General features: G+C 34.4%; 1 protein-coding gene across 6 annotated transcripts in view; it reads right to left on the bottom strand.

Moving 5' to 3' along the window:
* The window catches only part of NF1 (neurofibromin 1), a 248,699-nt gene that overhangs the window by 173,818 nt on the left and 58,176 nt on the right, over positions 1 to 16,705 (bottom strand). For all 6 annotated transcript variants that reach the window (XM_082678058.1, XM_082678063.1, XM_082678062.1 and 3 more), the window contains exons 4-8: positions 13,148 to 13,338; positions 8,353 to 8,459; positions 3,973 to 4,040; positions 3,653 to 3,728; positions 2,743 to 2,900 (exon numbers count right to left, since the gene is read on the bottom strand). In XM_082678058.1, coding sequence (XP_082534184.1) covers positions 2,743 to 2,900; positions 3,653 to 3,728; positions 3,973 to 4,040; positions 8,353 to 8,459; positions 13,148 to 13,338 — 600 coding nt within the window. The remainder of the gene's footprint in view (positions 1 to 2,742; positions 2,901 to 3,652; positions 3,729 to 3,972; positions 4,041 to 8,352; positions 8,460 to 13,147; positions 13,339 to 16,705) is intronic.

The raw sequence follows: 16,705 nt of genomic DNA, 5'->3' as shown, positions 1-16,705 counted from the left end.
AAACACTCCCATTTACCACTGCAACAAAAAGAATAAAATATCTAGGAATAAACCTACCTAATGAACAAAAGATCTGTATGCAGAAAATTATAAGACACTGATGAAAGAAATTAAAGATGATACAAACAGATGGAGAGATATACCATGTTCTTGGATTGGAAGAATCAACACTGTGAAAATGACTATACTACCCAAAGCAATCCACAGATTCACTGCAATCCCTATCAAACTACCACTGGCATTTTTCACAGAACTAGACCAAAAATTTCACAATTTGTACGGAAAAACAAAAGACCCCAAATAGCCAAAGCAATCTTGAGAAAAAAAATGGAGCTGGAGGAATCAGGCTCCCTGACTTCAGACTATACTACAAAGCTACAGTAATCAAGACAGTATGGTGCTGGCACAAAAACAGAAATATAGATCAATGGAACAGGATAGAAAGCCCAGAGATAAACCCACGCACATATGGTCACCCTATCTTTGATAAAGGAGGCAAGAATATACAGTGGAGAAAAGACAGCCTCTTCAATAAGTGGTGCTGGGAAAACTGGACAGCTACTTGTAAAAGAATAAAATTAGAACACTCCCTAACACCATAAACAAAAATAAACTCAAAATGGATCAAAGACCTAAATGTAAGGCCAGACACTATCAAACTCTTAGAGGAAAACATAGAAAGAACACTCTGACATAAATCACAGCAAGATCCCTTTTGACCCACCTCTCAGAGAAATGGAAATAAAAATAAAGAAATGGGACCTAATGAAACTTAAAAGCTTTTGCACAGCAAAGGAAACCATTAACAAGACAAAAAGACAACCCACAGAATGGGAGAAAATATTTGCAAATGAAGCAACTGACAAAGGATTAATCGCCAAAATTTACAAGCAGCTCATGCAGCTCAATATTAAAGAAACGAACAACCCAATCCAAAAATGGGCAGAAGACCTAAATAGACATTTCTCCAGAGAATATATACAGATTGCCAACAAACACATGAAAGAATGCTCAACATCATTAATCATTAGAGAAATGCAAGTCAAAACTACAATGAGGTATCACCTCACACCGGTCAGAATGGCCATCATCAAAAAATCTACAAACAGTAAATGCTGGAGAAGGTGTGGAGAAAAGGGAACCCTCATACACTGTTGGTGGGAATGTAAATTGATACTGCCACTATGGAGAACAGTATGGAGGTTCCTTAAAGAGCTAAAAATAGAACTACCATACGACCCAGCAATCCCACTACTGGGCATATACCCTGAGAAAACCATAACTCAAAAAGAGTCATGTACCACAATGTTCACTGCAGCTCTATTTACAATAGCCAGGACATGGAAGCAACTGAAGTGTCCATCAACAGATGAATGGATAAAGAAGATGTGGCACATATATACAATGGAATATTACTCAGCCATAAAAAGAAATGAAATTGAGTTATTTGTAATGAGGTGGATGGACCTAGAGTCTGACATACAGAGTCAACTAAGTCAGAAAGAGAAAAACAAATACCGTATGCTAACACATATATATGGAGTCTAAAAAACAAACAAAAAAAATGGTCATGAAGAACCTAGGGGCAAGACGGGAATAAAGATGCAGACCTACTAGAGAATGGACTTGAGGATACGGGGAGGGGGAAGGGTAAGCTGGCACAAAGTGAGAGAGTGGCATGGACATATATATACACTACCAAATGTAAAATAGATAGCTAGTGGGAAGCAGCCACATAGCACAGGGAAATCAGCTCGGTGCTTTGTGACCGCCTAGAGGGGTGGGATAGGGAGGGTGGAAGGGAGGGAGACGCAAAAGGGAAGAGATGTGGAGATACATGTATATGTATAACTGATTCACTTTGTTATAAAGCAGAAACTAACACACCACTGTAAAGCAATTATACTCCAATAAAGATGTTACAAAACAAACGAACAAAAAACTACGCTTAGGGACTTCCCTGGTGGCGCAGTGGCTAAGAATCCACCTGACAATGCAGGGGACACAGGTCGAGCCCTGGTCCGGGAAGATCCCACATGCCACGGAGCAACTAAGCCCATGCACCACAACTATTGAGCCTGTGCTCTAGAGCCCACGAGCCACAACTACTGAGGCTGCGTGCCGCAACTACTGAAGCCCGTGCACCTAGAGCCCATGTTCCGCAACAAATGAAGCCATCGCAATGAGAAGCCCACACACCGTAACGAAGAGTAGCCCCTGCTCACCGCAACTAGAGAAAGCCCGCGTGCAGGAACGAAGACCCAACGCAGCCAAATAAATAAATTAAATAAATAAATAAATTTATAAAAAACTATGTTTAATACTGTCCTTTCTGGTAAAAGAATGCAACTACAGGATTATTTTAAGTCTTTAATCAATGACTGTTATCACTGATATCATATTTTTCCTCCAACTAAATCTACGTCCAAGTATGTCTCTGCTAAGGACAGGAAACAAAAAAACCTACTATGATGCAACTAGAAATGGTCACATGAAATATCATGCTTACAGAATGCTAAGCTTAAAGTAATATACACCTTGAGTAAAATAAATTGCTTCATGGGAATTCCCTGGCGGTCCAGTGGTTAGGACTCGGTGCTTTCACTGCCGGGCCTGGATTCGACCCCGGTTGGGGAACTAAGATCCTGCAGGCCGCACAGTGTGGCCAAATTTAAAAAAAAAACAAAAAAACAAAAACTGCTTCACATCTGGACATGATGGAAACAACTTTGCCCTCCTCACCTTATTCATGTTGTTTTCATCAACCACATCCTTGGATATATCCTGGATTATTTCTGGACACAAGATAAGGAGAATGATTTGTAGTGGCCAAACTGCTGCTTTACGTTTGGTGCTTTCAGCAAAACCATCCACTAGGTCAAAGAGTTTTTCTGCACACTCTACGTGAAAAATATAAATATTAAATGATATAATTAGATGAGAAGAAAATCTCTGGCATTAAATTAAAAGCTGGTGCTATCCAAAAACCCAAAGGCCACATTTTTAAAAGATAAACTTGGAAGTTCACTTAACTCAGCAAATTCTTTCAATTCAAGCAATGTTATATGGTCTATGTATTAGAAGAGGTTATATTGTCTATGTATTAGAACAGCTATCTTGATCCATCCTAGAAAAGTCCAAATTTTAGAATAGCCAGACTTGTATTTAGTCTCAATGTGCAGGGCCTTATGCAAAGTGTGATGTATCCAAGAAACGAAGACTGAATAGCTTCTCAAAGGGAATTACCAAAGCTCTCCAGGAGTCTATTCTCCTTCTTGCAGTTGTGTCTTGAGAATTCCAAGTGGGGATATTCCTACTTTACACACATCTCTCTAAATACAAACTAAAGCCTCAGAGCACACACAGAAAAAAGGTGCTTCTCTACACCAAAGAGCCATCAGTATCCAATCTACAACTCTAATTAAAGATCAAAGCTTCATTTCAAACTTCCTTATCCATTTGCTCAAAGGAAAAAGGTTGAGGCTAATTTAGAAATATAAGAAAAAAATAATATTTCCTATTTGACACAAGTTGAAAAGATTAAAAGCACCATAATCACAAAAATAACTTGGAAAATGACAGGTTTTTACCTCATAAGTAAGAGTTTAAAAGACAAAAACAAACCAACAAAAAAAACCAATCTTATCCTTACCAGCCATATCAGTCTGTGGAATCTGGTATAACTTTGTAAATTCATCTGGATAATTTTCTACCCAGTTCCAAAATGCCTACAAATAACAAAACGTATGTTTTTATGTCATATTTTCTTAATATAGTAAATAAAATAACATATGTCTCCAATTATATCACAAAATTCTAATTTCCTTCGGAAGAATATTGCAATGCAGTCTTCCTAAAAATTAATGTGAAATTATCACTCAAGTCACAACTCCTTGATTCAAAATACTGAAGACAGCAACACTTATAACCAAAAATTAACAAAACTTTAATATCAAAGAGGTTATTACTTACCTTTTCCAGGCTATTTATAACCGCTAATTGTGCAACTTTCTTTAGGGCTTTAAATTTAAATGCTGTTTCTGGAGAAAAAAAAAAAAAGTTTTACAATTAACTCTAGTTTAATTAGTTAACACAAATACAACTAAGAGCTACTGGTAAAAATAACTTTCCTTTTATATACAAACTGTTGTTCCAGTATTATTTATAAGCAATGTAAAGGTAAAGATAATTAGTATAAGCCAAAACCTCACTGGTTATGTCCACTAAAGACCAAACTGAACCTTGAACTTCAAAGGTTGTTGTGAATTTTTCCCTTTGTTTTGTTTCTAATAATAACTACATTTTTAAAAACTGGATAAAATACACGGTCATTGTAGAAAATTCAAAAAATACACAGCAATCTAAGGGAAATTTAAAACATTATCTATGATTCTACCATTCAGAGACAATCACAGTTAACAGTTCAGTGAATTTTCTCCCTTCCCTTTTCCTATGCATGTATAAGACAAATACATTTACCATTACTGAACAAAACCTGTTCATATCAAACCTGTTCTTTACATTTCACATCATATCCCCAACTTTTTCCATATCATTAAAAATTCCTCATACATATATTTGATGGCTCTATATACAATAATAACTATTACTTGAACAATTACAACATGCCAGGTATTTTCAATCTAATATATTTAATTCTTTCAAAATCTTAATGCTTTCAGGTATTACAGATGAGCCAACTGTGTTTCTGAGGTTACAGATCTAATAAATGATTGAATTGGGCTTCAAAGCCATAGTCTTTTCAGTAATACGCTTTGATGTCTTTCAGAATATTTAAGTCACTGTATTAAGTCACTGGTTATTTAAATATTTTCCAATTGTTGCATATTATTTCCAATACTGCACTATTATAAGTAACATTAATACTTTTATATCCAAGTCTTTTCCACATTCCGATTATTTCTTTAAGGCACATAAATACCTAGAAAAAGAGCTGTCCAAAGAGATGAATATTTTTAAGGCTCTTGATAAATATTGCCAACCTGATTTTCGGAAGGGTTGGGTCAAAGGCCACTCCCACCAAGCAGCATACGAAAGTGCCCTTATCACATCCTTGCCATCATTAAATGTGTTCATTTCTTTTATTCTGCTAATTTGATTGTTCAAAGCAGTAGAATGCATTTTTAAAATAAGACTAAACATTTCTCCATATAAATATATTAGATATTTTAATTTCCTTTTCTGTAAATGTATTGTCCACATTTATAAAAAGATTTATATCTGGAAAAGATGACCCTTCTATAAACTATATTACTGGTAACAGTCTCTTGGCAGAGAACTCCCCATATGGACTTTTAATGAAGGGATGCAGGTACTTAATACAATTACATAAATATAAGATAGAGATGAGTCTACAAGTTATAAAATTGTCTAAATAATCCTTTAAAAGTCACTTTTTTTCCTGGACTTGGAAATGAGCAGCTTGCTCTCCAAGTCAGTTTTAAAACATACCCTTCCAACCTTCTTTGCTCTTGCTCTCCTCTGACTTCCAAACAAAAGCATTACACTTTACAGTGCTCTTGAGTCTTTTTGCCTTCCTATGTTCATCAACTTTACCTTTATGACACTTTAAATGTGTTATACACAGTAGTCTATTCTCAATTCCAATGTATAAATATTTTATTACTCCAGCTCTACAAGTTTCTGACTGGATACCCCCTACCAATACCTCAAACTCAATAGATCTAAAACTGAATTTATCATTTTCCTGGCCACCTTCTTCTCTGCTTTAACCAGCTTGCTCTGTAACACTTGGTGATACTTCCCTTTAACATCACACACCTAAATTAATCACCAAAAGCTATGCAATGTATTCTACTTCCTAAATACCATATCTAATTGGTCCCCATCCTACCCCATTCCATCCAGACCTCCACTATCATTTCTACCTCACGTTACTATACAACCAAGTCCCAGAAGTTCATTTAACTTTCTATCAAATCGTCCTGCAAATTTCAAGCAAAGTGGCATATCTAAAATAAAATACTGATCAAGGTAATTTCCACCCAAAAGCCTCTGCATCACTTCCCATGGCCACTAAAATAAAGCCTAATAACCTAATAACAGTTAGGTACTTCGGTTCTAGAGACACACAGATGTGACCCTGCCACTCAATAGCTGTATGACCTTGTAAGTGTTACTTAAGCCTCAGTTTCCTCATCAATATAGGGGATGATAATAATAATATCTGTTTCACAGGGTTACTGTGAGTATTGATGAGAAAAAGCACGTGAAGAGCACAGCGTGACATCTGGCATATACTGAAAATGCAACAAATGTTACTATGTTTTTATTAATATGATCTGACCTACTCTTGTACCTCTCTATATCTTGCTCTTTTCCTCTTAACATCTCCCACCCCCAAACCCATAGATACTTAATCTCTCACTTTATGCTCACTCTATTTAGCTCTGCCACACTGCTTTGCAAATAATCTGATAATATATTTGTCTCATAAACCAGGCCATGAGCTCCAAAGGGAGAGATTCAATACTTTATTAATCTTTGTAAGCCCGGCACTTAGCATGGTTCCTTACATACAGTTTCCCAACAAAAGCTGCTGAATCGAATTTAAAACACATCACTACTTTTACTATTCCATATTACAGGAAGTTTCCATTCCTTTCACCATTATTATTATCATGTAGAACCATCTTTTGCTGGTCTATCTAATATTAGCTTTATATTTCACATTTATCAGTATAAACTCTAAATTTATGATCATAAGGAAGCTGCATTCAATGGGGATAACTTACCACAATAAAAAGAAAGTAATTTATCCACACACTTAGTTTCTCTCATTTGTGCATGGAGAACCATCTCAATTAATTATTATGGATTAAACATTTCTAAGAAAACTGATCTTTTAAACAAACAAACAAAATCCACAGGTACCCTGGACTAGATTTCCCAAATGTCACTGAACAGTTATGAAAAAAAAAAAATCACAAAACCCCACTTACATTTCTTAAATATTATACAAAGATTAAATCTCTAAATATTACCATTCACTTCCTTAACTTTTCAATGTTTAATGATAAATATTAAAATCTTGAAATTTCAACTGACTTGAGTGGTAGTTTATTATAATCTAAAATAATTGCTGCCCACTTGTCCTTATCTTGACATAATAGCTAAAATGATCCATTTTTCCTTTATTAAAGTTACTAAAAAGTGATTTAACTGTTGCTTGGTTTTATAATGGTAATGATCTAAAATCACAAATTCTGAACAAGGTAATATAGCTGGAACACAGCCTTATAGTATTCATCTATATAGGTACAGCCTTTTTACATCTCTGGTGAATAGTTGTTGAGTTTAAAGCAAATGTTAAGAAAACTAAACATGGTATTTTGAAAACTAGACACTGTAGAACTGTTGAGGGTTTCAAAGTTAGTATAACTAAATTTCCTTTTAGGTCAGACATTAAAAAACATTATTGACAATTCCTATATCAATATACAAAGTAAAATAAAAATGAGTGTGAATCATATACTATAAGGTTCCACATTTAAATTAGCCAGGATCCAATATTACATAAAATTAAAATACAATTTTTGTGAAATGAATTTAGGTATTTATACTCAGTTTATTAATAATACTCAACGATATTTGATTTATATTAACACATTCCTGCTTACCACAAAAATTCTCTCAATTCCTTCTGATAGTTTATTTCAATCAACATAATCATAGAAAGCACTTTCCAAAGCTTTACAAACACACATTTTATGCATTATAACATTCCCATGTGTGACTACTACTGACATGTTCTACAAGGAAGCAAAACTAAGCACTGAAAGAGTGAAAGACTTTGTAATGCTATAAAGTCAGTCAGTAAGTCCATAACAGAATTGAAAACAGAATGTCAGAAATGAGATTCCCGACTCAATTTCTCCTCTCATCGTAAGACCACAATCTTCTGGTTCCATCTGCAATGAAACTTTTATATCCTGCTAAGCTATCTGCTTTTAGCACTACCAATAGCTAAACAAATAACTTCTATAACCTACTCGCTACCCTCAAGAGGTGAAATTCTAGAAAAATTAAATAATAGCATCCTCACATTCTCTTTATTAAAAGCAAAAATTGTAGTTGAACAAAACTTTCCATTGCCAAGACTTAAGATACTAATTTTTGCTAATGTATTGTTTTCAAAGGTTCAAAAATTACTGAACCATAAAGTATTACTGTCCATTTCTCAAGGACATTTGCACTATAAAATCCACTTTGATGTTCTAGCTCAACACAATTAGTATAATTAGTACATTCAACATACTGGTTTTTCACCCACAGTGATTAATTTCAGATATATCATACATTTAAACTTACCCTTCAGGAGTCGTTTTAATTTTGCACAATCCACATTGATATACTGTAACAATTCTATATCATGAACATCAACATTGTCTTCTGAACAAACAGTCAATTCCTGTAACCTGAAAAGTAAAAACCAAAAATAATTTATCAACTGAAGTCTTAGGATAGTCTGAAATTCTGAATTCAACAGACTCTTCTCACCCTAATGATGAGTTTATAAGAGAAAAGACACATATAAAAATAAGAGAATAAATTTTTTATGAAAATCTAAAGGAACATAACTAATTCAGGGGCTGTGACAAAAGAAGCCGTGATAATCCAGTAAACTTCACAATGTACATCAAATCACCATGTTGTAAAATATACAGAATTTAATATACAGAATTTTTATTAAAAAAAAATCACAGCATGCTGATAACTGTTGAAGCACAGTAAGAGATGGTATTTGAAATACTTTCTCTCTGCTATGTGTACTTTAAATTTTTTTCTATAATATAAAATTCAAATTTCAAATTATAAGTTAAAAAAAGATAAATTTTATTAACCTCTATTCACATCAACTAGACTTCAGAAACATGAATGACATTTTATCTACATTCACAGGATACATTTACTTTGTATTAAAAAAAATGAGTAAGCCTTTATTCACTGCGCTTTTCAGTCTGTACGTGTGCTTACGTGATTATTTAATTAGTGTCCCTCTCTCACAGAACTTAAGCTTGTAATGACGAAAATCTTTCTAAACTCCAAATTTCCCTCTTATTAAATATGAAGTTACCAAAAATGTAGAAAAATTTAGCACTTAACAAAAATATAGATGTTTAAACTGCTAAGAAATTCACTTAAGCTTAATAAATAAAAGAGGTTAAAGTTTTCTTCTTTTTTTTTCACTAACAACCACAGAGGTCAGCTTTTCAAAGTTGGTACTGCTAATCTATTGTGTGTGCTTCCTAATGAAGCTTGCTTATTTCAATTAATAGATATCAAAAATGTAAGCAATAGAATGAAATTACTAATTTTCATAAATGCAGAGAGAGATGTGTGAAAAAGCACAAATAGTACATGACCTTATTCAAAATATTAGCTCAAAGTATAACCATTTCAGTATAATTTAAAATTGACATTAATCATCACACTAAACCTTCAGCTGCTAAAAATGAAATCAATGCTATTTCTTCCTTCTCAAATTCCTCTTTCACTCACTTTAGCCCATAGATGTATAGCTAACATTAAAATTATTCTAAGCACTTACACTAATGTTCTTCTTATCATCAGGGTGAGAAAAGCTTAGCAGTTCACACTGGGAATGAGAAGGTCCTCAAAACTGATTTACATGCTACAAATTCCACAGCTGCTGCAAAGAGCCTAAAAATATGGAATATGACTCCTTAAGAAACACAACTTAATAAATCAGCAACACCAACTTTTGAAAAGCTAACTCTTGTGGTTGTTTGTGAGTGGCTGTGGTTGTTTTATAGTCCAGTTTTTACCACAAGGAAGGAACATTCTGTGAATTTATAAGGCAGAGAAATCAAATAAAGGGTATTCTTGGCAAAAGAAATGAAGTGGAAAACCTATCACTAAAACATCTAGAAAAACTAGGTAAACTGAACAACAACAAAAAGATATTTTAAATGTATAGAAATAAAGCAAAACAAACACTAAGTACCCACCCAAGTCCAGAAATGGAAAGGAAACTGAAAACCAGAGATGGTTTTGAAGGCATGATCTAGCCCACAAAAGAAGGGTGAGAGTCAGAGTTTTTGTCTCTCCTTAACCTAGGGGTCTGGGGCTAAAACATCCACACAGGACTGGATACAAAGTCCTGTACCCTCATAATGCAGAGAGTAGAACCAGGGGCCTGCATAAAACATGGCTAGAAAGAGCTACGCACTTCCTTAAAAGAAGAAAGAGACACTGAAAGAGAGACAGAGACATAGAGAAAAGAGAGGGAGGGGGGAAAATCTACCAGCACAAGAAGTCTGTCTGCTCTGCCTAAGCTTTGGGTAGGGGAAAAAATCACCCAGGGCTGTCACCTTACAAGGGTTTGAGGCCCACATCTGTACTACCCATACAATCTGGGGCTGAGAAATTAACAAAAATATAGGTCCAGAACTGGGTACTTGGCAAAAGCAAATGCAAAACCATCACTAGGATACTCCCACAGTCCCAGGCTACAAGAGATTCCTAAAGAAAATACAGACTGCACTAAAGATAAATTTGCAATCAAAGGTTTACAAAACAGAGAAAAAAAATTCACTGTGAATGACAGCTGGCACACACAAACAAATGAGATTATTTAACAATCTTAAAGAGAATATATAATAAGTATGTTTTAAATAACTAGACATATAAGAAGAAATTTTAAACTATTAAAAACAATAAGAAACCATTTTTAAAAAACAGCAGATTTGTAAAAGAATCAAACAGAACTTTCAAAGTCATTGAGTCTTCTGCTTCTGGTATATGTCAAATTAGGTATTTTTCAGGACCCTCCAACTACAAAACAATTAGATCCAGTGCATTGTATAATAACTCTGTGGAGAAAGCAGCTAATGCTCTACATAAAAGAGTACTATGAGCCACAGAATATGGTATACTTCAGCAGAATAAAAAAGCTATCTTATGATCTATAACTCATATTATTCCCTTAAAGAAAAGCAAAGGACAGAAATATCAAAAGCTAATGTTAATCCTAAAAGAGAAACATCCATAGACAGGTAGAATGGTCAAGCACAACAAATTTTCATGATACTGATTCATCTAGTACATACGAAGTATAAAATCAATCTTCAGAAAGAACTGCCATTCCAGTTCCTTGCATATTTTGTCACCTAATGCTACGACAGCAGTGTCACAGGATAACCCCATCTCAATTAAACCATCATAATGGTTTTTTAGGTAAGTGACCCTCTGATAAGATCAGCTCCTATTTCTGGCACCAACTAAATGAAACAGCAAGTGTAGTTGTCTGAAACATGAATTTCATAGATCCCATTTCTGAGCAGTCTGTCCCCTGAAAGCTAAAGAAACTGGCTTATTCTGGAGACATTTAACTTCTACTCTGCAAACAGTGAACTAGATTCAGGAAATACCCAAAAGTTGTCTAGTTTTACACGTGCCAATGCTGCAAAATAAAACCTTTGGTGACCAGAAGATTTTTAGAGTTTTCAGAGGTGGCACATTTGCTGTGTTTTATTAAAGCAATTCATGTTTGGATAGACTAAAAAACATTTTACCCTTTTGATCATTTTCTACCTTCAATGTAAGATTATTTCAAACAGTAAGACTGGTCTAGTAGTCACCTAAACAAAGAAAGGGTTTGGTTTGGTTTTTTATCACTTTAATGCATCCTATTACCTAGGTGTTTGCTACCTTGCTGCTTCAACCAGTGTACTATTTATTCAGAATATGAGATGTTAACACTCAAGAGATTTCATGAAGACATTGTTCTATTGTATAACCATTACCCTACATTAGCAGTCATATTATAACATTAGATAAAATTTTAATTTTCTTTGCACCACAATTCTGATGAGAGGTTGGAAGAATACTGTTGCCCAGCATCACCATCAAAGAAATGCCATTTTTTATTAAAAAGACTGCAGGATTTTGAAGTTAGCCAATTCCACCTAAAAACCACAGCACAAATTCTCAAACTATGATGTATGTTCTCATTCACATCTGTTGGAAAACAACATAAGAATGAACTAAGCTAATGGACGTCCACTCCTCACACAACACAGACAAACCAAAGATGCAGGTGCCATTAAGCATTCTGCGTTAGTCTTTGATCCACCGAATCACTAGGTGATTTACGTTATACTTCCTACTTGGTCTTAATTAGGGACCCATTTGACTCTACTTGCATGAGAAAGGCAAATCGTCTGCATGAAATTAAGATCCAGAGTTACCTGCTACCATCAGCTACAGTTCTATATCCATTTCTCCATCTCTAGCATTATCACAATGAATGCTCACATGATGATTTCTAAGCATCAATAAAAGCTTAAATTATACTTACCATGCAATTTTAAAGCACAGCAGTGGATATTATAAAAAGGATTTCATCAAAATGCAGCTAACACAGCAGTACCAGGAAGCAGCCAGGCACAATAAAACAGACAGACTCTGAAGCCAGCCCGACTTCGAAGTTTGGGGTCCTCTGGTACTTGGCACAGCACCTTGATAACTTCTTTAGTATTAGTTTGCTTACCTATAAAATGGGGTGTCACCTACATTTCAGGGATACTGTGAAGATCAAACAGCATAGCACATGCTGTAAATGCTCAACAAATGGGAGATTTCACAGTTCATACACTTAAAATACAGTTCACTTTCTAGAATTACTCATTTCCTTGTGCTTCCACATTGCTGGTTTGGTTTTTTTGTTTTGCTTTGTTTTTTGATAACTTAGGAGCTTGTGATAAGGATCAGAGCGTTAAGATCATTAGAATTCTGACTACTCACCAATTATTCTGATTGACTAATTTCATTACAAGGAATAATACGTTAAAAAGCCAAACCCAAAATTTATATCTATCAATAGTATTAAAAAAAAAAAAAAAAAAAAGCCTGGTCATGGGTGACATTTTTTTCCTAAAATTTAGACTTTCAAGTTTATCATCGTACTCACATTTAAGTGTACCCACCAATAACACAACATTACAAAATAAAAATTTCAAAGAAATCAATGTAAAAAATTTCAACAGAAGCCCAGGTTAAACTCATTTCTGTCAACTTTCTACTTTTACGTAGACGAATTTTATATTACTTACAACATTCCTAAGTAAGTTTACACACTAACCTGGTAGAAATTCGACTAAAGACTGCATTGAAGTTGTTACAGCTGAGAGAAAATAAAACCCCAGAGGCAGAATTCCGAAGTTCAGCTGCATGTTGGTTTCCCTCACGACAAGTGTGAAGAAAATGGCAGATTTCTGGCAGCAACTGTTTGACCAGCATCGTTTCATCTAACCTCATCGTGTCCTTTGGTTGCTAAAATAGAAATAATCACATAATTCTAAAACTTTCTTAAACTTACGTGTAAATATTTTCTATTATGGAAAATTTCAAACATACATAAGCGATGAAACAGAATAACGAACACCCATATACTCATCACCTAGATTCCACAATTGTTAATATTTCATCATGTTTGCTTTATCTATCTACCATTAGTTTAATAAAGAGGGTGGTTCCATCTTTCACTTCTTAATCACAAGAAAAGTCCAGGTACCCCCATCCATCCTCCTCAGCACCCCAATTTCTGCTTGTTCCCCTGTTCATCAAATCCCTACATAAGCCCTTCCCTTCCTGGGAATCCCTAGCTTATTGTGAGTCCTAAATAAACTTTACGCATATTCACTGGTGAGTGCACTGTGTCATCTGTCTCAACATCCAAATTAATTCCTGGGTGAGCAATCACATCTACCTTTGGGCAGACTGACCAAAACAGATATTACTTATTACAAATAATTTTGTTTTGGTTTAACCATTTCAAAGTAAATTACAAACATCATTACTTCACTACTAACTTACTTCGGCATCTCTAAAATATAAGAAAATTCTCCAATATAACTTCAATGCAATCATCACACCAAGGAGAAAAAAAAAATTCCCTTAGATCAGCTAATACCCAAACCATATCCAAATTTCCCCAATTGCCCCGTAAATGTCTTTCATAGCTGTTCTTGTTTTATTCAACCAGGATCCAAAAAAGGTTCACAGATTGCAGCATGATTGTAACATTCCTTTAGTCTCTTTATCCTAAAACTATTTTCCCCTCACACACCATATAGATCATTTTTATTTTCCATAACACTGACTTTTTTTAAGAAAATAGACCAGTTGCCTTACAAAATGTTGTATATTATTGATCTGATTATGTCTTAGTGGTGAAACTTGTTCTTCTAGTTGTTATATTTTCTGTTAAGCTGGAATCTAAATATAACAGTCTGATTAGATTTAAGTTAAACACTAGGTAGAATTCACTACAGTTTGTATTACATCACATCAGAAGTACATAATGCCAGGTGGTCTCTCTGTTAATGACACCAAGTTTGATAACTTTGGTGTTAACACTGAGGTTTCTACTTTGTAAAATAAATCTCTACAATTAACAAAACAGCCAATGGATAAGCTACCCTTAGGTGAAAATAGACTGTTCCACATCAGTATTTTGCCTAATGGCTTTAGTATCCTTATATGAAGGACAATTTTGATAATATCAAGCATAATGACAAAGAACAAATTTTTGTAAGTGTGCTATGATCAAATCTGTAATTGCATTCCAAAAGCTTTCAGATGCAAATACACTGAAATATTTGGACAGTAAATAGATATCACAAAAACCTGCAAAATTTGAGTTACAATGCTCTTTCTTATTTATAGGCTAACCAGACAATACAGGTGTTGAAACCAACTCCAATTAATATACAAATAAAAATTATAGAAGTGTTCAATCTTTTGAATAATGGTCATATATACAGGATCAAAAATACTTAAGATTCCTCAAATTCTACAAAATTTTACTCATAAAATTTTGGTTTTAATCATGATATTGATAAGTATTTGTTCACTTTCATTTAGCTAGTTCAACTACTAATATGATAAATATGTACTATAGGGCTCAGTTCTTAAACTGTCTCAACTTACTTTGATCTAAAAAGGAAAACCAATAACCAACAAGGACCTACTGTAAAAAAAAAAAATTTTTAATAAAAAATAAAATAAATAAATAAGTAAAAAGGAAAATCAGGACACAACCATAAAGTCATTGAAGGCAATCCAGAAAAACACAGCTGTTCAATAATATGAATAGTATTATTTTTAATTATAAATTTAATTTAAAAATTTATACATTTTCAATAGAGCAGAGCAAGCTAATATATATTTTATGTATTATAAAAGCTGTACCATGCCCACTCAGTAGGGATTCAATTAAGCTATCTCCAAAGAGTATCAAATTAAACAGGGGTCAATGATATCAGTGATCATTATCCAAAATACCTTTACCACTACCTCTCAATTATAAATGTTAATGGAGAAAAGATGTAGAACTGAAGAGGCAATAAACCAGCCTACCCCCATTCAAACATGGGTGTCACTGATATACTGGCATCTACAATCAAAGTAATAAGACCACTACAAAGAATTGATTCAAGAGAAGTTGAAAAACTGTCCACCTTCAAAATTCCATCATCCTATTTAACAGCTTTTTTGCTCTTTCACTCTATTTTACAAATGAACAGCCCATCACAGATTAATACATAGCACAAAGCTAAAACAGAACTAGCTTGTCCTCAATTTAAGAAGAAAACTTATAAGCACTGTCGCACAATTTTGGAATGTGGACGAGGGTCAATAAAAGAATTTAAAACATTATGCTTAGGTTTTGTGGCCTATAGTCTTAAATATTATACTTCTCTTCCCTAAGGATACATCATTGTGTGAATGTAATTATTTTTTCCAATTCCCTACCCTACCCCTTTTCCAACTCCCTACGCTACCCCTTCTTTAAACACTTTGTTCTCTCTGTTCTCAATTGATCAGTCCTCATATGTCGAAGTCCCTTCCCATCTAGTTTTACTATAAAGAACAATTATAACATATGTGGAAGAGAGAAGCAATTCTGAATAAAAGCAAAAGATGGGTCAAAGGAAGAGAGATTATAATCTCAGAAGAAATAAGTTAACCCCAATACATATTGAATAGACAGATCTTTAAAATGGAGGTATTAAATTTATATATTTATGTAAACTCCTACCATTTTCCAGGAAGAATTAAAGCTACTAAAGTATAGAAGCACTATGCTTTATACAACAGAAACATTCTTGGGGACTTCCCTGGTGGTCCAGTGGTTAAGAATCCACCTTCCAAGGCAGGAGACGCAGGTTCAATCCCTGGTCGGGGAACTAAGATCCCACGTGCTGAGGGGCAACTAAGCCCGTGCACCACAAATACTGAGCCTGCACGCCGCAACTACTGAGACTGCGCATACTGGAGCCCACGCACCACAACTAGAGAGAAGCCTGTGTGCAACAACTAGAGAGAAACCCGCCTGCAACAACTAGAGAAGGCCGCACGCCGCAATGAAGAGCCCGCGCACCACAACGAAAGATCCTGCATACCGCAACGAAGATTCCGCATGCTGCAACTAAGACCCGACGCAGCCAAATAAATAAATAACCAGAAATATTCTTGAAAAATTTCTAAGTAAGTCATGGTTGAAAACTCTGAGATAACTATTTAGAGGAAACATGAAAAACAACTGTTTTGTACTCAACTACTCCTCCACATATCTATTTTATATGTTCATATTTACATAACAAGTGTTCTTAAGGTAGAATCTATCACAGTAATA

This window comes from Grampus griseus (genome assembly GCF_964374135.1).
Source record: "Grampus griseus genome assembly, chromosome: 20".
Classification (NCBI taxonomy): Eukaryota; Metazoa; Chordata; class Mammalia; order Artiodactyla; family Delphinidae; genus Grampus; species Grampus griseus.
The sequence above is the reverse complement of the archived record's forward strand: the minus strand, read 5'-3'. Positions and strand labels throughout refer to the sequence as shown.